Below are 23,311 nucleotides of genomic sequence, written 5' to 3'. Positions count from 1 at the left end.
GGTGTAGTAAACAAGGGGAAAAATTATGTAACTCTTTAACAGTAATATGGGGAACAGTTTATTGAATTAGGTGATAATTATGTCAATACTGTATTATATAGTTATATTATTATATAATCATTTCTGGTATGTGAAATTGAACATTTGGTACCTTCAGATCTGCTCAGAGTGCATTTCATGCATGAAAACTTTTTGTTTTTATGACCATAATGTTTGTGTTCTAGTTGGGTAAAGCTGCATTCCAGAGGCACAACGACCCTTTAGATGCCGCTCTCTTCTACTTGGCCATGAAGAAGAAGGCTGTCCTGTGGGGACTCTTCAGGTGCCGTTGGACATTTTGCTTAAAAACTTTTTTTTTTTAACGTCTCGCAGTTTGAGTATAGTGAACTTCCTTTTCATCCCAGTATGACGCGGAGCTGTCTTACTTCTTCTCAGGTCTCAGCATGATGAGAAGATGACTCAGTTCTTCAAGAACAACTTCAGTGAGGATCGCTGGCGCAAGGCAGCTCTAAAAAATGCTTTCTCCTTGCTGGGAAAGCAGCGCTTTGAACAGTCTGCTGCGTTTTTCTTATTAGCTGGTTCCCTTAAAGATGCCATCGAGGTGTGAACACACACACACACACACCCATTCATCAACACACTAAAAAAAACCAGAATATAGTTTCTGCTCTTTCACTCCGTTTTCCATTTCTTATTGCGGCTGTACAGTGTAGATAGTGGCAGCTAAACCTCTGCATCAGTAATACAGATATCTGTTGTTGAGAGAAGCTCGTTGCTCTGCAGAGAAGTCTAAATGAGACTGATAAAATGCATAACAATCTTGCATCTTTTTCCTTGGCCTGGTGTTTCCATCCACTCAGACAAAATATACAGATAGGCCAAAAAACAAAGAAAAGAAAAGAAAGAATGAGCCCTTTATGTTTCAGCTGCAATGGCAAAATAATCACCTAAAGTTTCCTAAAACATCTGTTATTTTTAGCTTATTTAACACCTACTTCTGCTTCTGCGTTATGATGTTCAGGTGTTGATGGAAAAGATGGAGGACCTGCAGTTAGCCATGATTGTAGCGAGACTGTACGAGGCTGACTTTGAGAAGTCATCCACCTGCCAAGGCCTGCTTTACGAGAAGGTCCTGGGTTGCAACAGGGACGGGAGTGGCTACCACTGCTCCAGACTGCACCCTGACCCTTTCCTTCGCAGCATAGCCTACTGGATCATGAAAGATTACACGCGAGCTCTGGACACGCTGCTGGAGCGTATTCCCAAAGACGATGATGAGAATCCCGGTCTGTAAAACACATGAAGACTTCCTAAGATTTGAAATATTTTTATTGTATGCTTTCTTTAATGTTCTTCTCCATCCTTTTTTTTTACTTATTTATTCTTGTTTGTAGATGCAATGGTGAAATCATGCAACCCTGTGGTGTTTAGTTTTTATAACTACTTAAGAACTCATCCTTTGATCATTCGCCGCCACTTTGCAAATCCGGAGGGCACTGCAACAACTGTGGGTCTCACTGCAGAGAAGAGCAGCGCGGACGAGATCAACCTCATAGAGCGCAAATTGTTCTTCACTACTGCCAATGCACACTTCAAGGTGGGCTCATTAGTTGTATGACTGCTTTACAGCTCACTTTTTGTGAGGCAGTTAAGTCTGTGTTGGAGTGATAAGCTGAGATTCAACCAATGCTGTTGAATATAGAGGTAAACATAAAGGTGTTCACATCTACTTTATTATATTTGGATCTTTTGTAGGTGGGCTGCCCAGTTTTGGCTCTGGAAGTGCTCTCCAAGATTCCCAAAGTTAGCAAGAAATCCAGCTCCTCCTGTCTCAGCAAAGCTTCATCCAAGATCAACATAAACTCAAACCAACCCTTGGAAAATGGCACTCAGGGAGGTGTTGACTGGGGCTCCCCAGCACCACCCACCCATGCCTGGGGAGGGAACGACTCTTCTGGTGGGTTGGACTGGAGCCAGCCGGTGGTCCAGGTAGAAGAAGATGAACTGAAACTTGACTGGGGAGATGACAGGGAAGATGAGGAGGAGGAGGATGATGATGATGGTCTGACCATGAAGAAACAAGAACTTGAGACCATAGCTGACGAAGGCGCCAAGGGCGATGGCCCCAAGCTACAAAGAGAGGACTCACAGGTAACCAAAACAAATCTGGCATCTGCCAGAAAATACTTGGATCTTATATTAAACTTGTATTTGTTTTGATTTTACATCAGAAAAAAAGGTAAATAACATTTTTTTCCAAGTCTTTATAAAAAGTCTGACTCTGCACTCGGATGTACTCCGGAGCTCATAAAAGCGATTTATGTAACACAACATCTCCAACAAAATATGTTCTGAGAGCCTGAAAGCATGTGTGTCTGAGACCTCGTAGATTTGAATTTTACATTCGGACGGCTCTAAATATTTCAATAAAAACAAAGCTCACATAAAGTCAGCATGTCTGCAGTCGGAGGACTGGTCCATTAAGCCTCTGTCATACGGTTTAGGGCGAGTCGGAGGTGGACGTGATAGCAGAGCAGCTAAAGTTCAGAGCTTGTCTGAAGATCCTGATGACGGAGCTGCGTACATTAGCCACAGGCTTTGAGGTGGATGGAGGGAAGCTACGCTTTCAGCTCTACAACTGGCTGGAGAAGGAGATAGCAGCAATGCATAAAATCTGCAATTATAAGGTACACATTCACCCTTTAGATTTTTTATTCTGTTTTTCCAAATATGCTTTTTTTTTTTGTGTGTGTGTGTGTGTGTGTGTGTGTGTGTGTGTGTGTGTGTGTGTGTGTGTGTGTGTGTGTGTGTGTGTCTGTTTAGCCATGATTGTTGACTTTATATATTGTTGACACACAGGTGGAAGGGAAGGAGGAAGGATCAGAGGTAGAGCGTTGGGGAGATCGGACAGCATCAGTGGACATATCGGACGAGGCGCTAGAGGGTATAGAGGCAGGGGCCTACGAGCGTCACCAGATGGAACGGCGTCGCCTTCAAGCCAAACAACAGCACTCTGAGAGGCGCAAGGCATGGCTGAGGAAAAACCAAGCCCTGCTGAGGGTGTTTCTGTCCTACTGCAGCCTTCATGGAGCTAAGGGAGGTGGGGTCACCTCTGTCCGCATGGAGCTTCTCTTCCTGCTGCAGGAGAGTCAGCAGGTATGGAGACATGCCAAAAAACACACATATATGTATATGAGTGTCCTGTAAAATCGAAATGACACTGTCTTCTCTTACTGTGTAGGAGACCACAGTGAAGCAGCTGCAGTCTCCTCTGCCTCTCCCCACCACCCTGCCTCTGCTATCAGCTTGCATCGCCCCCACCAAGACAGTCATAGCCAATCCCGTTCTCCACCTCAGCAACCACATTCATGACATCCTCCACACCATCACACTGATGGAGGCCGCGCCACATCCTGACATGACTGATGATGGGGTCAGAACTTTAATAAGAATCTTAACTTTCTACCGTGTCTGCACAGCCTGTCTTTGTATTCCCACTGCACCCAGTGCCTTGTTCCCAGAAGGCTCTTGTTGTTGAAAATTTCAGCAGATTTCAGGAAGGCATTGGCTTGGAGGTGTCTGTTCTGTGACTGCTTTTCAGCCAACTATTTGTGCAGGCAGAACTCGTCTCAGAACAAAAATGTGGGAGGAGAGTCCTTCTTATATTTTAGAAACTTAGCAGCAGATCAACACACTGGTGCAGTTTGTCGGCAGATAACATTTCTTTTTTAATCACTTTGCTTGCCGGACTCGTCAGGCCTTGCATGCTTAGTAGACATTTTAAGTGAGAAACGGTGTGAAAAAAGGCAAAACGGACAAAAATCCTAAGTAGAGGCTGCAGCACTTCATCTCTTTGTTCATTACAATGTTGAATAATGAAAGTGTTTCTATCCTCAGGTGAATTCTCTTCACACATTAGCAGCGTCTCTGTCTGCTTGCATCTATCAAGCACTGTGCGACAGCCACAGCTACAGGTAACTGTGTGCCATCATTGAGCTACCCAGGTCCTTCAGCTTTTTGCAAGACATCCTTGCAGGGTTCCAGCTATTTGATACAAACTTCTTCTTTTGTTGCTTTTTTTTTTTTTTTAGCAGTCAAACAGAGGCCAACCAGTTTACAGGGATGGTGTACCAGGGCCTGCTGCTTAGCGAAAGGAAAAGACTACGCACTGAAAGCATTGAAGAACATGTAACTCCCAACTCTGCTCCTGCACAGTGGCCAGGTAGCTACGCTTCACTCCCCACCAGCATAGGAATGCAGATTCATGATTAAACTAATATTAAAATTGGGGCACTCTGCTATTAAGTAGCGGCTATTTATAAACGTTTCTTGTCATAATACACTTAATAGAGTTCTCTTTAGACTAATAATTTTCTAGAACCCTCGCTGGGTGTAGCGGATGGGGAAATAGCACAAATGTGAGGATCAAAAGCATTGCTGAGGGAGAATATGAATAGCAGAGTGGGAGGAAGAGCAGAGCAGGCAATCTGTGTTTATGCAGAGAGGCAGATGGTGTTCTATAATAGGAGCTCCATGGCCTCTGGGAAGGAAATGGAAAGACGGAGACTTATCACGGCATCATGAAAATGTTCCATAAATGGCTTCCATATTGTGCAAAGATGTTGTTTTTTGTTCAGCTGTGCACGTTTTTTTTTTCGTTTTTTTTTTTGTAAATTGCAAGTCAATATGTTATACAAACACCACGTCCTCTCTCTGCAGGTGTGTCGTCCCTGATCTCTCTATTGACGTCTGCAAGGGAGGAGGACCAGCCGAGGCTCAGCGTGCTGCTGTGTGAAGCGGTCGTGGCTGTTTATCTTTCGCTGCTCATCCACGGTCTGGGCACTCACAACAGCAATGAACTCTTCCGCCTGGCAGCACATCCTCTAAATAACCGCATGTGGGCTGCTGTCTTTGGAGGAGGGGCAAAAGTCATTATAAAGCCAAAGAGACCTGAGCTCCCACCAGGTAAAATGATTATTTTGTGGTTCACCACTTGCTTTTACTTTTCTGAAGTCATAAAAATTCTCTCTAAGGATCCTCATTATCTGCTTTTATCACCCTGCTCTTCTGGCCATCTTCCTCTTAGTCATGTGTCGGCTTCTGTAACATCCCAAACTAGCTTTACTCACATGGATGCGAGCCAATAGTTCCGTCCTCCTGGGGTCTTTCTGCACAGTAGATATTCACCTCGTCTTTTCCTGTCCAAACATGCTCCTGGTACTGGTGAATAGTGTCTTGTGTGAGTGTGCCCTCTGCCCTGTGTCCCAGCGCCAGCTGATTTTGAGGCAGCCAGGCCAGAGGAGTCTCAAGAGACAGGAAGACCAGAGCAGACCAACCTCACCCCAAACCCCACTCCCATCCCTTCTGAAACCCAGCGCCCTAAACGACCCCCTCCTCCTGTCTTTAGGGGGGAGGGGCTGGGCGCTGTGGCCCCTGCATCTAAGACCAGCTGTGAGTAACTAGGCTGGTGGATTGCGGTGCTGGTTTGCAGGATTGCAGTGCATGGTAATTGTACAGGTTTGCAGATGCTTGACCGACTCCTCCGTCTCTGTTTCTCTCTCTTGTGAAGCAACCAGTGTGTGCACATGACCAACAGCAATGAAGTGCAGTGAAGACATTTGTGCTCGCTGTTTTGATTAGCCAGCAAATATGTGTTTGTGTGAGAGTCTGTGTGTGTGTGCGTGCGCTTGTATACTGTATTGCATGTTCATGTTGTAACGTCCTCTGTGCTCATCTTGTCGTGTCACTAAAGCAACAGCTGGGCCTAGCAAGGAGTGTTCAGAGGCCAAGGCTGAGCAGCCCTCTCAGACTAGTTCTGAATCTGAGACTAAACCAGGTACATCTCGAGAGGTTTCATGATCAATAAATATTAACTGTAGATTTCAAACTTTACATCACGTATCCTGTGGTAGGTGTCCTTATTATGTCATAGACTGATAGTTTATTTTGTGTGTGGTGTAGATCTGTTAGATTTGTGGAGATCAATTCTTTTGTTTTTTATTCTATTTTATTTTTAAGACTTTTTAAATTTACAAAAGGACCCCCCCCCCCCCCCCGACCCCCCCCCCCCCCCCACATTTTCCCCAAACAATCAGACAACAAAAGAAAAAAAATCAGTGGAGATCAAGCCTGAATACCTGCCATGAAAGTCTAATGTTGGAAGTTGACACCTTACAACATCATTTTCTTATTGTGATTATTTAAGATGGTTGCAATGCTTTTTGCATTTGTCACAAGTCTTGACTCTCTTGTCTGTGACAAATTACATTAGTCACAAATCTGCTGCTTTTTGTTTTTATTTGAAAGCATTGCAGACTATCATCTCTGTGCACCCGTCCTCTGCAGCACGAGAGTTTTACTCCCACAAATGTTTATTTCAAACGAGGTACCTCGCTCGCATTAGAATAAATGCATCCCAGGAACCATTGACTTTAACTTCAGCAATTTATTTTCAAAGCTGAACAGCATAGCTGTGTAGGAAGATTTTGCTTTTAAATCAAATGAAAATATAGATCCCATTGACTTTGAAGAACCAATTTGACAGATTTGAAGCATAAAAATGAAGGTCAAAAGCACTGATGTAAAAAAATTCCCTTTGCACCAAACACACCACCCAGTTCAGTGGCCGCGGAATATAATTCGCAGCTGGCTGTTGCCGAATCCGTCAAACAAATGAATCAATAAAAATGTGACAGTATCCAAATTTTGAAGACGGTGACAGCTCTCGTCATTCACGGTGAAGCGCCTCGAGTGTTCGGAGCTCCGGCTTTATCTGTGAGACTGGAAGCTGGCATTTTGATTCCACATCTGTGCGGAGTCTGAGGTAGCTCTCAGTAAAGCCAAGAGCATTTCTGAGAAGCTCTTTTCTCGCAGAGAAATGTCAGACTGTTGATATGGATCACTTGTTAAAACTCTGCCTTTTCAAGGGCTGCTGCTATCTTACATGCTTGTCACAGACACACAGCTATGTGGAGAAGATCCAGACTGATGCTTCCCTATTATCTACTAATTAAAACCCATTTTAAAATGAAGATATTGTAGTTGCCACTCAAATCAAGTCGTTATTAAGGCGCTGCAGAGACAGGAAAATATTCAGCTTATAACTACTCAGCACATTTGCCCTCCATGTTCAGTGTGTTTTCTTTGTGTATTTTGTGCCACACACTACATCAAATATTTACTGATTGAATTATGTAATGGACCGTGTAGTATCTGTGTGTCTAACTGCACTGTCTACTCTGGTTTGTGTCTTGTCTTGTTTTGTCTGGTGCAATGCCAGAGATAGTCATCCAGGATAATGGTGCAGGTTTGTGCACAACCTAGTGTGTCTTGCTTTGTGTCTCCATCCTCAATGTTTGTATTTGTGTCTTTGTATCTCTCTGTTTCTCTCCTTCCCAGTTGTGTTAGTTGTCATGTTTGTTAGAACGGGTTAAAGTCACAGAATCAATGGTTTTATACATATTATACGAATATGATTATACGATTTTATAACGGGATCAAGGTTATTGTTTACAATATAGTCCATTTGTTTCTATAGATTATTCCCTGCTCCTGCTAAGGTGTGTTGCCGTTTTCTTTCCTTTGCCTTTCTTTAAAATGAAAATGAGGCTGACTCTCAGCTCGTTGTGATTCATGATACAGTTTTCTAATTTACTTCACCAGAGTTCATAGTGAAAGATGTCATGTTTTGTCGCCCCCCCCCAGTGGCTCCCCCTCAGCCCCCAGCGGAGGATGTGGACAGATACAGACGTAGATTCAACATGAGGATGCTGGTTCCGGGTCGCCCTGTAAAGGAGACACCTGCCACCCCACCTCCTGTGCCAACAGAGAGACCCACCTACAAAGAGAAGTTCATCCCCCCGGAGCTGAGCATGTGGGACTACTTTGTAGCTAAAGTAAGAAAACTGAATGAATTAAAACAATTTTATGACTCACAGTTCCCAGGATGTTTAAAAGTTCCACATCTGGTGCTGTTACTTTTGCCTTTTTGTTTCTCTCAGTTGTCATGATTTCCTCCCTTTCAGCCCTTCCTGCCACTCTCAGACAGCAATGCTCTGTGTGACTCAGACGAAAGCGGCGCTGAAGATGACGAAGATGATGATGATGCCTTCCTCTCTGACACACAGATGACAGAACACTCTGATGCCAACTCCTATAGGTAGGTCGCATCCGCTCATATTATTTAATCCAGTTCTGCAGGCTCAGATGTTGAACTGATGTTTTGTGTGTTGGAGCTCAGCTGGGCTTTGATTCGCCTTGCCATGGTGAAACTGGCTCATCACAACGTCAAGAACTTCATCCCTCTCACTGGTCTTGACTTCGCAGGTAAACACCCCCTCGTTGATAAATGATATCCTCCTACAGCACCAACAAAAGTCATCGTTTGCTGACTGTTTATGTTTCTTTATTTGCATTTCTCCCACAGACTTGCCAGTCACGTCCCCGCTCAGTAATGCCGTGCTGAAGACTTTAGAGAACTGGGAGCAGCTTCTGCTGGAACGAATGAACAAGTTTGATGGTCCGCCTCCTAATTACATCAACACTTACCCCACTGACCTCAGTGCAGGAGCTGGTCCTGCCATACTGCGGCACAAAGCCATGCTGGAGCCAGACAACACACCCTTCAAGTAGGTCCTGAATCATATGCAGTGCAAATAAACATGCAGACACACTAACAAATGGCTGGGACGTTTGGTCTGGGAGAGGTTAAAGCACATAACAATTCTTACATTAGTGTTGGGTTTTTTTTCATCAAACAAAACAGTCTGGAGATTAAAATTTGCTGAAAGGTTTGAGTCTTCCACACATTTCCTTTTTTTTTTTACCTTTATTTGTGCATCTAGTCCCATTGCGACACACAGTCTCATTGAAAAGAGAGATCTGTTACCTAACATGCATGTCCTGAATCTTTTGTAATGAATCATCCATGTAACAGTCTTACATTGGGGTTGAGCCTCAGGATTCCTTTCAGAAATCCACACATGCACTCTTATTGATTTCTCATGATTCCAAAAGAACACAACAAACATCTGGATTTGATGGAATTTATCTTCACTAAGACCTTTGATAAAACATGTTTTTTTTTTTGTTTTTTTTACTTACATACATCTATTACTAATTTTGTGGACTGAAAACTGTGATCCCCCCCCTCTGTGATCTTTGCCTGCCCCCCCCCCAATCTGCATTAGAGTACATGGAAGGACTCATTGCTTATTGAATTAAAGACAGGAAATAAGATGACCATTTTCTTTTTTTTTTCTGTATTAAAATGTTGACCAGCTTGTCACAAAGTGTGAAACACATTTTTATAACTCATGCTGTGTTTTATGTTTTATGTTTAGTGGAGATTTTAAAAACAGACTTTATTCTTCCAGGACAAAGAACCATCAGTCCTTCCCAGCCCGACGTCTTTGGCATTTCCTTGTCAAACAGGAAGTTCTCCAGGAAACCTTTATCCGTTACATCTTTACTAAGAAAAGGAAGCAGAGCGAGGTCAGCAAACTACCTGAAACAAGGCTTGTTGAAGTTTTGTTTGTTTTTTTGTTTTTTTTAAACCTCCTATTGGTTTTGAGCACATCTTTCAACCACATTGTCGTGGAAGTCATATTTTCAGTGTGGATCTGGCACATTTAACTTGTCGAATTCTAAAAGTCATCTGGATTTGTTGATATTAACTATTTCAACTTCTTCGCTTAACAATCCAAGAAATTCAGTTTAAAGATCAACCAAGGACAAAACTGACCACAATTAAAACAAAGTGTAGCCAAAAATACCTTTCATGGCAAATGAAACTACAATGACTGCTTAAAAGTCACAATTCATTTAAGCAAGTTTAGCATTTGTTTGGCTCTTTCAGTTCTTATTGCACAGCATTGTCTGCAGTGGGCCGTCCTTCTCAATAGACAACAAAACTATTCACATGTTTTTGCACTGAGTGAAAGATCATGGTTTATTGAAGTCTTTGTTTGAGACCTAAAGTTGAATTAAATTTGTGGCCGTGGGTTGAAACTCAAGATTTACTCATGTATCTATTTCATAACTTGGCTTTAATACACCGAGACGTGCCCAATGAGCATTTATCACTGCTGTCTATGTTTTTGTTGGTGTGATTATCTTTGTTTTGACTCCTGGGACATCTTAAATCCAGCACAGGGCAGATCTTTGCCTTCTATGATGTCTGGAATTATTGGTTATTATACAGTGGCTGTCATGACCTACTGCCTCCGTAGCTGCCAGTGACAACGTACAGAAAGGTCCCAGAGTTGTATTTCTGATGCATATTCTTGGTTTCTTGTCAGTTCAGCAGGATAAACAAGATGACTTTCTGAAATGAAACAGTCAGATCCACTGTTCATATCTCCATGTTAGGAACTTCAAATTATTCTCATTTATTCACGAAATATTATAACAAGATCCTGTCAGTCCTCTACATTTTCTTTTCATTTCATGGTTTATTTTTCTGTGTTTGTGCATGTGTTTCCGTGTTGTGCCATGTTGGTGTGTTCTGTCTGTATTGCCTCTGTGTGTTGTGTTGTGTAGTCTTTAGAGAACCATGTGGACCGTATAAACCCAAACTGCATAGCTGGAGCTAGCAGTCCCTATAAGGTAGTATAACTCACTGAACCAGTCTAGGCCCTAACTCTGTCTGTCTTAGTCACTCTCAAGCCAAGCTAATGTGAGCAAAGCCATTAAATGTAGAAAATAGAGAAGAAAAAGGTAATCCAGTTGCATGACATTTGGGGGGTTTGCAGGTTCTGATAAGGAGGTTGCACCAAATTGGGTGACGTGCTGGTTTTCTCCTCTCCAGCTTGGCTTTTAAGTGACCGCTCTGGCTACTTTTCTGACTTGAAATGTCCTCCAGGCTCTTGAGGTTTAGCTCTAATGTTTAATTTCTTCCTCTCACTGGGACACGAATGACATCTTTTCACATAACCTCACGTCTAATCCCTGAAAATAACACATCTCCCTGTGTATCGCACTCCTTTCTCCTCTAGCTGGACTCATTCTGCTGGACTCAAAAGCAAGCATTAAAGAGGGTTTGCACATAGAGTAAACGTACTAACTTGCATGCTCACTGTTGGGGCTATGTGAGGCTTGCTAATTGTGCAGTGTGTTGTCACAGTGGAAACCCAAATCAACTGTCACAATTGTAAATATATTTGCAGTAGCTCCATTCGCCTACACATGAAGATTACGTCTCGACCTCTTTGAATGTGGCTGCACATTTTATGTTTCGTCACAAACTGGGAGTCATTTTTGAGGCAACTTCATGAGCAAAAGCACTAAAGATATCTTCTTTTATTTCTGCTCTGCTCCTTGCGGAAGGAATTGAAATGAAAATTGTTATAATGTTTTTAAGGAAGAGGACTTTAAGCAATTATCTCACCAAATTTTTACACAGCAGCCACAGAGCCATGATTGTTTTTGAAATTTCTCTCCACAGCTTTGATTTGTTGATTTTCTTTGCTTTGCCAGGTGGAGGCAGATCTGGGCTACCCAGGAGGAAAAGCTAAAATCGTCCACAAGGAGTCTGATATAATAATGGCATTCGCCATCAACAAGGTCAGTTGTCGCAGTGAAATTAATGAAAGAAAAAAGAAAAGCTCCACAGATTATTATTTTTGATACTTTACTGTAATGTTTTCTGGGAATATCTGCAACAGGCTCCACATTTTTTACTGTTTATTGTTACAAAGTCAGTTAATCTGTAGGATTTAGAAACAGGTTTTCCCTGCATCCTCTCTTTAACAGGCTAATTCCAACGAGATTGTGCTGGCTTCCACCCATGATGTGCAGGAGGTGGATGTCTCTACTCTAGTGGCTGTCCAGCCTTACACATGGATAGGGGAGGACTTTGATAAGGAGTCCCGCAGGTCTGACTAGCAGGAGATCTACAGATTACTAACTTTCTTTCCTCACAACACAACCAGAAAGAATAAATGGCCTGAGTGATTTTGAGTGATGTTTTTGTGTTTTATTACAGCTCTGATGACATCGATCACCGCTCCTCTCATACCAACATCGCCCAGGCAAGCTCCGTCTCCTTTGCACCACCACAGATGCCAGTCTCTGCGTCCATGCCGTGGCTCGGCAGCGGTCAGACCAGCATGGGGGCCAGTGTGGTACGAGCTAATCCTCCACAAAAGCATGCACAACAAAACCGACCAGTGGTGGTGTGTGGTTCTTAGTAACAACCTGCAGGGGGAAACCCAATTCTTTCCTGCCGACTGCATATGAAACCGTAGCAGAGGAATGACTCGTCCTCTTCTCATGGCGAAATATAATATTGGTTAAAATGCAAAATTACAATTAAAAATATACTAACATTAAATGTAAACATAAGAGAAAACTCAGTTTCAGAAAATAATATGGCCTCCTGACTCTGCTCTCCATACATGTTCAGTCAAAGTTTATATTTTTAATCCTTATCGATGTCAAGCCATGCCGACTAAACAGCTACGCTGCTGAGTCTATAGATGCTGATACAGAGAGAGGGCATGTTTGCATGGCAGAGATGCTCCCATATAAACACAGATAGCAGCAGCTCTCACAGCTGACTGCCCAAGGTACAGATTTGCGTCACACTAACATACAGCCAGGGTTCTCCATGTCCCAGTCACACTGATAAATGTTAAGTGATACACTGAAGAAGATGAGATGGAGGGTGTCACAGCGGCTTGCGCTCTGAGTTTGTTTGGAGTGTAGATGGTGGTCATTTTGTTGTAGTCATTTTATGTATGTTTGACACTTCTTGGAGCCATTAACAAGCAGGTTCGTCACAACCCTAAAACGATAGCAGTCAATACTCGATACTCTGCCCATATTCAAGTATCACCGCAGTAACTAGTACCAAAGTTTGGTTCCAATCAGTATCTGATCTGTTTATTTTTACAACACCAGTACCAAGTCATTTTGCAACCTGGATCATGTTGTATCATGTTGGAAAGTTTTGAATTGAAGCAGAGAAAATGGTGGAGGTGTTGCATTATTGCAATGTGTTACTGAACAGTAAAGATCAATTAAATAAAATAAAAAAAACATACAAGTGAGCTGCTATAAACTAGTGGAATAATCTAGGTTTTAATCTGAGTTCCCAGTTTTATTTCTGAGTAAAAATGGTCTAAGGTGCACAGGATCCCTGCTGTCACACATAATGAGCTGAATCTGTTTTCGTGGATGTTTTGCAGATTATGAAGAGGAATCTAAATAATGTGAAGAGAATGACATCACATCCAATCTATCAGTATTGTAAGTGGTTTTATTTAACTTAATTAAAAGCAAGAAAGACACTTTCTCCTTTTTATTCTGTTGCTTCTCTGCATTTTTCTTCCCTCTCTGCTCAATTTGTGCTTTAATGTGTGTGTTTGTGTGTGTTGCTGCACTTCAGACATGACGGGAGCTCAGGATGGCAGTGTGAGAATGTTTGAATGGAACAGACCTCAGCAGCTTATTTGCTTCAGACAAGCAGGCAATGCTAGGGTCACTCGGCTTTATTTCAACTCTCAAGGCAATAAGGTACGCGCACACACACACACACACACACACACACACACACACACACACACACACACACACACACACACATCTTCAGTGATGTCTGTGTTAATCTGTTTGCTGGGATTATTCTGATTCATCTGGATGAATCTTGTAGTGTGGAGTAGCTGATGGAGAGGGCTTCCTCAGTCTCTGGCAGGTCAACCAGACATCCTCTAACCCCAAACCCTACCTGGTAAGTTTACCTCCGTACTTACCTTTACAACAGAATATAATTAGATTCAATGATGAATTTTTTGAGTCATTCGCTTTTCTTGTTCCTGTTTTTGCTTCCAGAGTTGGCAGTGCCACTCAAAGACCTGCGGCGATTTTGCTTTCATCACATCCTCCAGCCTGATCGCCACAGCCGGACAGTCCAATGATAACAGGTCAGCATCTGCACGAAGGCACGCCGTTTTTAGATCATCCTCGCTCGTTTTCAGTCTTAATATCTCGATTTCTACGTTGTTTTCTATAGAAACGTTTGCCTGTGGGATACGCTCATTTCACCTGGCAACACCATGGTCCACGGTAGGAAACTTGAAAAGTCAAATTAACCCCGTTGTAGTGATACTGTCTGACATGATGCCACTTCCCTCTCACCCCTTCAGCCTTCCCCTGCCATGAGAATGGAGCTACTGTGCTTCAGTATGCTCCCAAACAGCAGCTGCTGATCACTGGAGGCAGGAAGGGCTTTGTGTGTGTGTTCGACATCCGCCAGAGGCAGCTGCTACACACTTTCCAGGCCCATGACTCAGCCATCAAAGCCCTCGCGCTGGATGCCTTCGAGGACTTCTTTGTCACCGGCTCTGCGGAGGGCAACATGAAGGTACCGCGTTTTGTTGCTCCCTCCCTCTGTCACTTACATGGCAGTAATAGTAGTTACCTGTAGCCAGGTAGAACAGATGCTGAGCTTACTAACAAGCTTGAACAGCGTTACCTGCAGCTGCTGAAAACCCTGAAATAATTCCAAACAAAGGCCGCCGTCGGACCACAGTGATAAAGAAAACTGCTTCAGCTCTGAGAGATCTGACATTTAACAGGCGAGCATGCTTTGTGACACTTACAGGGCTATTGGAAATAAAAGAAGCAGCAAGATAAATCTCTTCTTCTGCCTCATTTTGTAGCATCATCCATTGTTTGCAGAAAGTGCTGGCATTTTATATCAGCAAAGACGAGCTATACTGGGTTTGCTGGGATGCTGAAAGTAATCAGTCTCGAGCAGAAACCACTCAGCCAAGGATATTTTCGAGAGGCAGCACTGACCTGTTTTTCTATTGTTGGTGGCTGTTGAAAGTGCATGCATGCAGAAATGGTACATGGTGTTTTATTTTACAAAAAAAAAAAACTGTATTTTATGAGCCTTTTTTTGTCTTGAGCTCAGGCAGTGAAGAGAATAATATTTTAAAGCAGACAAAATGTTTAAAAGAAACCTTTTCTTCTGTCGATAGTTGACACGAAAAGATGGTTTTCTTTTCTGTGGAATACCTTGTTGGAATAACTGGATGGCCTTGTTGCCAGTTAGGTATGTGTGTTGCCATGTGATACACTTTCATAAGGATTGTGGATTCTTTTACAATCTCAAGCAACCAGTGTGAAACCAACTCACAGTTTCTGAGTAAACAACCGATCAATATGGATTAAAAGTTAAAAGTTCTTTATTTTTCCCTGTGAAATTACTTTTCAGGCTAATGGCCAAGAAATGACATTTTGAAGCAAAAAAACTTCAATTTTTTACTGTAATCAAACATCGTAAAACACAAATGATTGATGTTTCATTGATTATTAAAGATCTAAACTATGTCATTTTTATTGCTTCTTCTCTGCAGACAGTGCTGCTCATTTCTAGCTGGTTATGGAGTATTCATACCTAAAGTGTCTTTGCTTTGCTTATTAGATGGAGTCTAACAGTGAAAAAAAAAAAGTACCATCAATTCATGACAAAGTGCTTTTTAAAAAAAAAAACAACAACAACAAAAAAAAAAACCTCCTGTCCTCATGTTCCTATTTTTTCTTTTTTCTGTTTTTTTTCAGGTTTGGAAGCTAGCTGGCCACGGGCTCATGCACGCTTTTAGCAACGAACACGCCAAGCAGTCGATCTTCCGCAACATTGGTGCAGGTGTCATGCAGGTGGAAACGCGTCCTGGAAACCGGATCTTCACCTGTGGAGCAGACGGCACCCTAAAGATGAGGGTCCTCCCTGACCGCTACAGTATCCCCAGCAGCTTGGTAGACATCTTGTAATGACTGTTTCAACCTCTGATGGTCCACAGAGAGGGGAAAAAAAAATCACGCTTACGTAACACTCTTTAGGTGCCGCTACTTGATGGGGGGGGAAGGAGTTGAGTCAAAGGATTACTAAGCTTTTGGCATCTTTGAGTGTGCAGTGTTCATGGGTTTACTGCTGATGTAAGTCATATCCAGAACAACAAACGGAGCTGCAAACATTTTATTTCCCAAAGGCTGAAAACGAAGTTAAAAGCAAAAGGTATCATACTTGATTTTAAAGCTAGATTTATTGTAATTTTATTGAAGAATCTCTTCATAGAGTGTGTCCATAGGGAAGCTATGCATGTCCTGTTCTCGTTCCGCAGTGCAATCACAGGTCTATTGATAGTGCTCTGTAAAAGTGCTCAAGCAAAAATTTTAAAAGTGTGTAACTGTCGTCATTTTGTGCCCACAGCTGAAATCTCTTAGCATCTACTGTAACCAGCACTGTGGTTTGTAATTAAGTCAGTGGTTTCCAGTGTGAATCAAGTTGTTGGAATCTGCATTTTGTTTCAATGGTTTTGCCCCCTCCCTGCCTTTTTGCCCGGCTTTTCTCAGCCCTTATGGAAGAGTTGACGGTGCATTGTCCCTAATAGTGACACCACCCCCCCCCCCAACCAACCCACTGTTTTACTGGCTGCCCATTGCTCACTCTGGCCTCTCCTGGTTTGGGTCTGACCCGGTCACGTTTGGCCCTGGAGTGCGAGTTCACTCTGCTGTGTCTGCCATCTGTACGCCTGCCCACCTGCCTGCCCTCAAATGCCTGTTTGTGTGGCAGACTCACTGCTAGAACATTCCTGTCGGAAAGATGATGTGTTTTACTCCTGTGACTGTGATTTTAAATGTTTCATCTGTCTGGTCCAAAGCTAAACACCCCCACGCATCCAGAGCAGAAACACAAAAGTTCACTTCTGGTTTTTGCACAAGAAAATCTCTAAATTGTTGTTTTTGTTTGTTTTTTTTAATTAAACTGATTTTATTATTTAAATTATTTATGTTTGTGTTTGTTCGGTTGGTTGACCATTCCTTTGTAAAACAACTTAACTTATTGCCTTTTATTTTAGGAATGTAAGGGGTTTTACTGCATCTGACTGGGAGATGTGCAACACGGTCTACTGTATGTAAGTGTGTGTTACCTCGCTAGTGGTTTTTATTGTCTTATCCATAAGGAATAGATATTTGCACTCAAATTCTGGAGACACTCAAAGTTTATTTCAAATATATAGGTTATCAAAGAAGAAACTGTTAAATACAAATGAATGTCTGGCTTTATTTGGCCTAGTAGTAAAGCGTTTGAAATAGTTTTAATATATGAATTATATAAATATAAATATATATATATATATATATATATATATATATATATATGAACTACCACAACAGCTTGTACAAACATGAAAGCATTTCTTTATTTTTGGTTTGTATCATACCAGTTTGATTAGTTGTAACTTTTGTTAAGTGTATGTATGGTATTTATTAAAGAGATTTGTGTTTCTCTCCCTCTTCCTGCTTACTATGTGTATTGTATGTATCTTAAGTGTTTTACTCATGGTCCTGCTGGTATCGGGTGTGTGTGTGCGTGCGTGCGCGTGCAAAGGAAACCTGTATCACAGGTAAATTCTTACCAGGGCAACCAGTGTGTGAGAGAACAGGTCATGGTCAGTTCTAACTTTTGTAAAGTAAATAAATTCTATTAATTTCATCAGGGGAATTTGGCAAAGTTTCATTTATTTGATTCTGCTTTATTTTAACAAGGAGTAATAAAAAGAGGCTCATGCTGCTTCATTGTCAGGTGGACTTTATATACAGAAAAATGAAGGGGGATGGAGGCAAACATCTGTATAAAAAAATGCATTAAATGACTGACATGCAAATATAAACTACAGCAACAGCCACAAAAGTTGAATTATAGTTTGGGGTTTTTTTTGTTTTGTTTTTTTCTTGTAAATAGATTTTTTTAACATAAGATACTTGAACTTATCAACTTGGATAACAATGTTTGATGCTAGTAAAGACCGAACTCTTTCATACGTTTAGGAAAGTTGAGAGATGTTGTGCACTTCCACTACTTCAGCTGGACTCTTAGTTAACTTTCCAAAAGCTGATTTTTTTTTTTTTTTTTTTTTGTATGACAAGTCAAAATTTCTGCCATTAAAAATGTCTTCTGTTAGCTAATACAAGTTGATAAGTTTTCACATTGTTAGTCACTCTAAAAGACACTTTGCAAACTTGATATAGTAATTCGAGCAAAATCAATTTTCCTGCAAGGGAAACTGAAATTAACAACATACTGATGAACTCATACGGATGAAACGTACCACAAGACTTAAAAAATACTTCAACATAGGAAGTCCCACTCTGTTTCTTGCAACCTTTTTGCATTTTAACATATCCATAAAGTGTGTGTGTGTGTTTTTAACATGATATAAAACATGAGTAGAATTGGTCATCACTGCAATGGCGGAGCATATCAGCTTCAAATCAGCAGATCTTCACCTCAGGTCTCATAAAGTCAAGCTGTGACAGCTCACATCAAATACATAGAACAAGGAATTGACTGCCTCCAGGTTGAGGCTTTACTGTTATTTTGAATGTGACAAATGAGACATTATCCAGGGGTTTGTGGTTACTGCAGCCTTGGGCCATATGAAAAGCCACTAGTGGCCAGGCTTCGGGCGAATAATAACCCAATTCCTCCAAGTTACATACTTCAATTTCTCATTTTGTATTGGCCAAAGTTATGAGCAAGGCCAGGTTAGCATATTCCTAGATGTCCACTCACTGTCTGTGAAAAGGTATTGCATTGTACCCGAGGCATTTTATGACAAGGCTAGAAATGCAGACTTCAGTTTTGAGGAATATATGGGTGGGTTTGTAGGATAACTGCTAGAACGGGAAAGATACCTGATCTATTTCAGCTAGAATTCATTAACCATTTTTTACTACACATGTTTTGTGAGAATATGTCTGCATCTGTCTGTGATGTTAAGTAGCAGGTTTTTTTTTGTGTTTTTGTTTTTTTTACTCATCAGAGATGAAGTGGACCACGTAGAGCCTCACATAGTTCTGGTCCCACACGTACAGGTGTCTGTCCTTCGGGCTATAGGAAAGCATTGCCAGAACTCCACCAGGAGACCTCAGATCAAAGGTCATATTTACTGGCTTTCCCTTCAGCAGGTCAAAAGCAAATGTGACCCGGGTATCCTTGGTGTCAGTGACATACAGGACACCACAGGCGATGAAGGTGTTACCGGCCTTCGTTCGAGGGTAGGTGGTGTTTATGTAGGAAGTTACAGAGAATGTCTTTTGATCCAGCTGAGCCACCATGATGCTCTCATCCAAACTAGACGCGAAGATCAGCCACAAGCCGTTTTCATCCGCTGCAAGTTTGAAGTAGGTCTTGGAGTTTGGCAGCAGGTAGGCAAGGTTGTGGTACAAGGCGTTCTCTATAGTGAGAGTGTGAAGCTTCTTGGTTCTGAAGTCATATCTGTGAACAAACAAAACCCATAACGTTTTCCTGGACATAAATGAGGACATCCAACACAAATCTAATCATATAAGTCTGCTGGCTAACCTGGCAATGCTAGGTGTACTAGCAACATGATAATAGAAGGAGCCATTATGGACAGTATGTCCACAGCCCTGATAGTACTTTCGAACATCCACGGTGTCACTGCTATTTTCCTGGAAGGCAGCAATGCTTCGATACTCCTTCACCATGCGACCTGGGGAAGATCAAGCAAATGTTAAAAATACTTCTACTACAGACCTTATAAGACCTGCGAATAGAGTGGAACGTCGCATCCATGCTGACCAGAAAAATGTTCTGCCACCCATATTCTCTCATCGGTCAGCTGTGCAGTATCTTTCATCCATGTGCCAAATGTGGTCTCCATCTTTGCCACAGTTCTGGGATTGATCAGAGACTTAATCAGGCATTCTGAGGGAAAAAAAACAAAAAACAAAAGACATCATACTGAGATGTTCAGTTCCTCACTTTAAATGGTTCTGTTGTACATAAACACTGATGTGGAAACACACCATTCTTCTCAGCAGGCTTCTTCTGTAGTTTCACAGCCTCCTTAACAGGCAAGGTCTCATCATTTGGAATTGCATGTAGCAATCCTGTTAAACACAATGTCATCTTCCTTTAGTTGGGCTTTGTGTTTGGTGAAATCACTTTGCGAGGATCGTAGCTGATCAGCAGCTTTCAGGCAGGCCCAAAGTACTTAGAGAAATTAAACTAACCTGCTCAGTGTAGAGGATGGTTTGATTCAAGCAGGAGGAAAACCTGAAGTATACCTTATGTTCAGTGTTCTTACCCAGGGTATGAGTTGCCTGAAGGTGGGCTCTGTGGTGTCGTGTCCTGGGAGGCCCCTGAGGTCCTGGAGGCCCAGGAGGTCCTGGAGGACCAGGAGGACCAGAAGGACCAGGAGGACCAGGAGGACCTGAGTATGAAACAAACTGAGGCAGGCAGGACACTTTGGATGTTCCTTGCAGAAATGACCGGCAGTGAAGCCCTCCTCACCTTCTATGATGACTTCGTTGGATGATTGAACCTCTTCTCCAGGTGGACCAGGCTCCCCTTGCTCTCCCTTTTCTCCTTGTTCCCCTTTCTCACCTGGTGGCCCTGTGAAGCACATTGTGTAATATACACACTTTTCCTCTTTGTTAAAAACATGAATGACTCCATTGACTCGTTCGTGTGAATCATTCAGTTGACAGTGAGGGAGAACGGAGCGAAGTGGGACAATATGGAAGAGTTTTCTTATTCATTTATCCGAAGCCCAAAAACCACAAACGTGAATAACATTTGCTAAGAATGTGACAGAAAACCAGTGGTTTCATCCTCCTCTCTCGTTCATGAGTAACAAGCAGAAACGCTTTAGTTCAAAGCGTGAACATGAAACAACTCTGAGCATGTGACTTTAAGTGGCTGCGTGCCTCTTGGTATGTCTGCCTCCAGGTTATACTTAACTCTGTGATTGTTACATTTTATCAGTACTTTTCCACTAAAATGGCCGTCATTGCTTGAAGCTTTCATAAACAAAGATAGAGGATGGAGAATGGCGTACAGCCTCATTCTTTCTGTACCTTTTTTCCCTCTTTTTCCATCAGCCCCGGGCAATCCATTCAGCCCAGGAATACCATCAGTCCCATTGTGGCCAGGCAAACCGTCTGCACCAGGCAAACCTATAATAATAAAAAAAAAAAGTCTTCACCAAGAGCTGAGTGGATAAAACATCCACTAAAAATATATAGGTCACTGAATATCAACACGCTCATAAAGAGGAGGGAAGATTTATGTGCTCTCTCACCTGGTGGTCCTGGAGGTCCTGCAAAGCACAGTTTAGGAACGTTACTGAGTAAAAAGGGATATATTTCATGTTTAAAGATGGTTTCTGTGAGTAGTACTTACCAGCTATGCAGATCCCCTTAGTGCTGTTGCAAATGTCAATTAATAATTTGATCTGGAGATGAAAATAAGAACATCAACATGTAATAATATCCTGACAGATCAAACAAGACAGGGCATTTAAAAAAAAACACTCTATTACAAGTTAATTATCTGCATTTGAAATGCTTTTACAGTCTCTAAAGAACCACGTTAGCTCCTGCAGCAATGCTCATTAAGATCCTTTATGAAATACTTTGTTGCAACATTCTTGTTAAGACGGCAGTTTAATATGTTACTGTTCACAAGCTCAACTACATTTGGTTGATATTTCAAATTAATTGTCAAATTGAAAATAAATGTATAGTGGTTTTGTTAAGTACTTACATAGTAGTACTTATGTAAGTACTACTAGTCCATACTGGTAAAGAGAGGATGAAATGTTGAATATGGAAGTACAGTACTACTGTGGTGAGTGACTATTAGTAAATGCATTTTACATCAACTACATTCCAGACATATTTCATCCTCTCTTTACCAGTATGAAAATAACATTCTGTAAAAGTAGTCTGCTTTAGGAAATATGCAGCCTCAAGGCCTGGAAACTGGATCTAAGCAGTTTCACTTTGATGCAGCTAAAAACCCAGAAACAGAATTATATTGTATTGAACAAATGTCCAACAAATAGACCTGCAGCATTCCTTCCACACACCTCATGGTTGTTTCAGTTTCAAACAGATGGAAATTCAGCACCAGTCACCAGTAAAAGTATCATAAAAGATATTTTATTTTTAGATACTGTAAGTTTATCTGTATTTTCTCTGCCATACAGACTTGTCATCTCACCGGGACCATTGAGTAAGTCATCATCATCATCACGTCGTCCTCCATTTGTTCCTTGTGATAACGATGGCCGTGTCGGTGCTTGTGCTTCAGCTCGTGCTTCATGCTCTCCGTTTCCTTTCCAACCTCCTGGCTGGCTTCCTGCAGGGGGGTCCCCTTTCCTTCATCCTGATAAGTCTCACGCTGGAGCTCCTTCTGCAACTCTTCGCTCCGTTTGTTCCTAGAGTACTGGTATTGTGGGTGTTCCCCCGCACTCGCCCGCAGCCCTGCTGGTCCTCTTGGCACCTCCTGGAGGAACTCTACCACTGAGCTCTGCTCCACCTCCGCCAGCCTTGCCTCTGTCTGCTCCAGCCTGACACAGTGCTGGTTCTGTTGGACCATGAGCACCAGAAGGCCTATAGAGTTGATCAACGCCACCACACATGTCCCATACAGTACCATCCGCTGCAGGAGAGTCATGCTGGGTGTTGGGATCCACATGGTCACCACTTCAGCTCCTCGCTTCTGAGGGTCCCCTTCTAACCGCAACATTCAAAGAGAAATACAGATCTGGTGCAGCAGATAAAACCAAACAAGACAGGTTGGATTTGTTTTCAGATGCTGTCACTAAAAATCAATCCAACAGGAAGGAAGATCTTTGCTGTCCTCTCCTGATTATTAGAAAGTTCCCATGAGTCCTGTAAGCGTCTGTGTCTGTGCTCCACCCGGGTGGTCTATCTGAGGGCTGGCTGGTAGCTACATTGGTTGTTGTGTTGTTCGGCAAGTGGAGAATAGGTTGTGTGTGTGTGTGTGTGTGTGTGTGTGTGTGTATCCAAACCAGTAATGTAGGAGTGGGCATTACACAATCTTCTGGGCTTGTCTGGGAAGAAACCCCCGCCTGTTCAGTCACCTGATTTATATTCATCACAAGCCATTCTACAGCACAGCCGTGGGCAGACTGACCTCACGCACACACACACACACACACACATGCACATATGTATGATGCACATAGAAAAGCACTCACATGCATCACACATACTAACACGCAATACACCAGACAGAGTGACTTCTCATTGGCATCATCATCATCATCATCATCATCATCATTGCTGTTGTTCATATTTGGAATTAAAAGAAACACATCAAAGTGGATCAGCGTCACCATGGATCCACTGAGTCGGTGCATCTCATTCTTTTTCTCAAGTCCTGTGTCCTCCCTGAACTTCTCCCCTGGCTCTCATCTTGTCACATCCGAGAAGCAACAATGACCCTTTTCTGTTCCATTGATTT

At 42.2% G+C, this 23,311-nt stretch overlaps 2 protein-coding genes across 4 annotated transcripts in view; one reads left to right on the top strand and one right to left on the bottom strand.

Moving 5' to 3' along the window:
* dmxl2 (Dmx-like 2) overlaps positions 1-16,984 on the top strand; it is a 41,994-nt gene extending 25,010 nt beyond the window's left edge. The window contains exons 28-54 of one of the 2 annotated variants that reach the window (XM_079240766.1): positions 225-322; positions 436-601; positions 1,022-1,286; positions 1,395-1,597; positions 1,756-2,151; positions 2,505-2,687; positions 2,860-3,156; positions 3,242-3,433; positions 3,898-3,974; positions 4,092-4,222; positions 4,720-4,965; positions 7,705-7,895; positions 8,025-8,158; positions 8,240-8,325; positions 8,426-8,627; positions 9,375-9,492; positions 10,540-10,605; positions 11,476-11,562; positions 11,752-11,873; positions 11,984-12,122; positions 13,188-13,248; positions 13,388-13,515; positions 13,652-13,729; positions 13,831-13,922; positions 14,012-14,064; positions 14,145-14,362; positions 15,568-16,984. In XM_079240766.1, coding sequence (XP_079096892.1) covers positions 225-322; positions 436-601; positions 1,022-1,286; positions 1,395-1,597; positions 1,756-2,151; positions 2,505-2,687; positions 2,860-3,156; positions 3,242-3,433; positions 3,898-3,974; positions 4,092-4,222; positions 4,720-4,965; positions 7,705-7,895; positions 8,025-8,158; positions 8,240-8,325; positions 8,426-8,627; positions 9,375-9,492; positions 10,540-10,605; positions 11,476-11,562; positions 11,752-11,873; positions 11,984-12,122; positions 13,188-13,248; positions 13,388-13,515; positions 13,652-13,729; positions 13,831-13,922; positions 14,012-14,064; positions 14,145-14,362; positions 15,568-15,777 — 4,239 coding nt within the window. In that variant the 3' untranslated portion in view covers positions 15,778-16,984. The remainder of the gene's footprint in view (positions 1-224; positions 323-435; positions 602-1,021; positions 1,287-1,394; positions 1,598-1,755; positions 2,152-2,504; positions 2,688-2,859; positions 3,157-3,241; positions 3,434-3,897; positions 3,975-4,091; positions 4,223-4,719; positions 4,966-7,704; positions 7,896-8,024; positions 8,159-8,239; positions 8,326-8,425; positions 8,628-9,374; positions 9,493-10,539; positions 10,606-11,475; positions 11,563-11,751; positions 11,874-11,983; positions 12,123-13,187; positions 13,249-13,387; positions 13,516-13,651; positions 13,730-13,830; positions 13,923-14,011; positions 14,065-14,144; positions 14,363-15,567) is intronic. The other variant, XM_079240767.1, reaches the window with a different exon arrangement.
* A 186-nt stretch (positions 16,985-17,170) lies between these two features.
* Positions 17,171-22,766, bottom strand: gldn (gliomedin). 2 transcript variants are annotated; one of them, XM_079250091.1, is made up of 10 exons: positions 22,043-22,766; positions 21,221-21,272; positions 21,120-21,137; positions 20,896-20,994; positions 20,330-20,431; positions 20,124-20,249; positions 19,843-19,926; positions 19,616-19,741; positions 19,376-19,526; positions 17,171-19,288 (listed from the first exon to the last, which is right to left on the bottom strand). In XM_079250091.1, exons 1-10 carry the CDS (start codon positions 22,568-22,570, stop codon positions 18,823-18,825), a joined length of 1,752 nt encoding a protein of 583 aa, XP_079106217.1. In that variant the 5' UTR covers positions 22,571-22,766; the 3' UTR covers positions 17,171-18,822. The 2 variants fall into 2 exon arrangements, with proteins under 2 accessions (XP_079106217.1, XP_079106218.1); XM_079250092.1 differs by lacking the exon at positions 19,843-19,926.
* Between the last annotated feature and the right edge of the window lie 545 nt (positions 22,767-23,311).

This window comes from Telmatherina bonti, assembly GCF_933228915.1.
Source record: "Telmatherina bonti genome assembly, chromosome: 1".
NCBI lineage: Eukaryota > Metazoa > Chordata > Actinopteri > Atheriniformes > Telmatherinidae > Telmatherina > Telmatherina bonti.
The sequence above is the reverse complement of the archived record's forward strand: the minus strand, read 5'-3'. Positions and strand labels throughout refer to the sequence as shown.

Bases quoted from the DNA above. Each gene is read 5' to 3' on its own strand.
- gldn (XM_079250091.1), bottom strand. From the start codon at position 22,570: ATGTTGCGGTTAGAAGGGGACCCTCAGAAGCGAGGAGCTGAAGTGGTG. The intron at 19,742-19,842 runs GTGTGTTTCCAC...TTTTTCCCTCAG, and splicing joins GAAGCCTGCTGAGAAGAATG to AATGCCTGATTAAGTCTCTG. The intron at 19,527-19,615 runs GTCAGCATGGAT...GATCTTCCCCAG, and splicing joins GGTGGCAGAACATTTTTCTG to GTCGCATGGTGAAGGAGTAT.